Raw genomic sequence first — 1,089 nt, 5'->3', positions numbered from 1 at the left:
AGGAGGAGGAGGAGAAGGAGGAGAAGGAGGAGAAGGAGGAGAAGAAGGAGAAGAAGGAGAAGAAGGAGAAGAAGGAGAAGAAAGGAGAGAATTTAAGGACCAAAACACTTGGCAAGAATTCCATTCTATTAGCCCGTTCAACACTGAAATCCAAACACAGGGAAAGGAATGCTTAAAAACAAAATGATCCAAATAGATGAAGGTTATTATGTTGCTCTCATGCCCATCCACCAAGGTCACACACCTCAGGACAATTCCACGTGCCTGGTCACCAGCACCAAGAGCACGCTGTACAGAGTGTGCCTGAACATGCCCCAACTCTGTGCAGAGCTGAGCACGACTCCGAAGAGGAGGAACCTACCAGCTTGTTCCAGACGTCCCCCTGCCGCTTGGCTCTCGAGGGAAAGACGATGCGCACCAGGAGGCAGGTCCAGGACAGGGCCAGCAGGGCGGCCGAGCCGCTGCTCTTACTACAGAGGGGAGGAGAGGCAGGCAAGAGGTGAGTGCAGAGCAGCCTCCATCTTAAGGACAAATGGCCACCACAAGGCCCTGCTAGGCATGTAGGATCCTCCCTTGATCTACAACTGGGCAGAGCTTGAAACCAGCTCCCCAGAAACCATCTGTGACAATTCAGGACAGAGTGCAGGCCTCCTCAGCCAAACGACCATCTTTTTGCACACACAACTATAAAACAAAAAGAAAAAGATGGTTTCCCCCATTCCCTGCCTGCTGGGCACCTGGTTTCCCCTCCTGCCAGCCTGGCTCCTCCCTCCATTCAGAAGGCAGACTGCCGGCACCATTCAGAGCTGCAAAGGAGAAAGGGACAGGCATGCTGACACCTGCTCAATGCAGCTCACCAGCACTAGATTCTCTCGAGTAGGACTCCATCAACCCCCTGTGGGCCACCAACTTTAAAACTTACCTGGGGACACCGGCCTTGGAGCCAATCCCTGAAGACTGCAGAGAGTGCAGAAGGTTCTTAGCAGTGGCTTCCGGCTGGGCCTCAGCCAACTGCTGGATGGCTGCCTGCAGGGCCCTGCGGGAGGCTGCATCTCTAGGGGAGGAATGAGGTGATGAGTGAGTATGTGG

The 1,089-nt window shown here is 54.1% G+C and overlaps 1 protein-coding gene across 1 annotated transcript in view; it reads right to left on the bottom strand.

The window, feature by feature from the left end:
• Window positions 1-1,089, bottom strand: part of GCN1 (GCN1 eIF2 alpha kinase activator homolog) — a gene marked incomplete at its 5' end in the record, with an annotated part of 50,669 nt that overhangs the window by 45,447 nt on the left and 4,133 nt on the right. The window contains 2 exons of the mRNA XM_014537713.1: window positions 362-470; window positions 923-1,054. Of these exons, the coding sequence (XP_014393199.1) occupies window positions 362-470; window positions 923-1,054 (241 nt within the window). The remainder of the gene's footprint in view (window positions 1-361; window positions 471-922; window positions 1,055-1,089) is intronic.

This window comes from Myotis brandtii, unplaced genomic scaffold (genome assembly GCF_000412655.1).
Source record: "Myotis brandtii unplaced genomic scaffold, ASM41265v1 scaffold181, whole genome shotgun sequence".
Lineage (NCBI taxonomy): Eukaryota > Metazoa > Chordata > Mammalia > Chiroptera > Vespertilionidae > Myotis > Myotis brandtii.
Note: the sequence above shows the minus strand (reverse complement) of the source record. Positions and strands in the feature narration are given on the sequence as shown.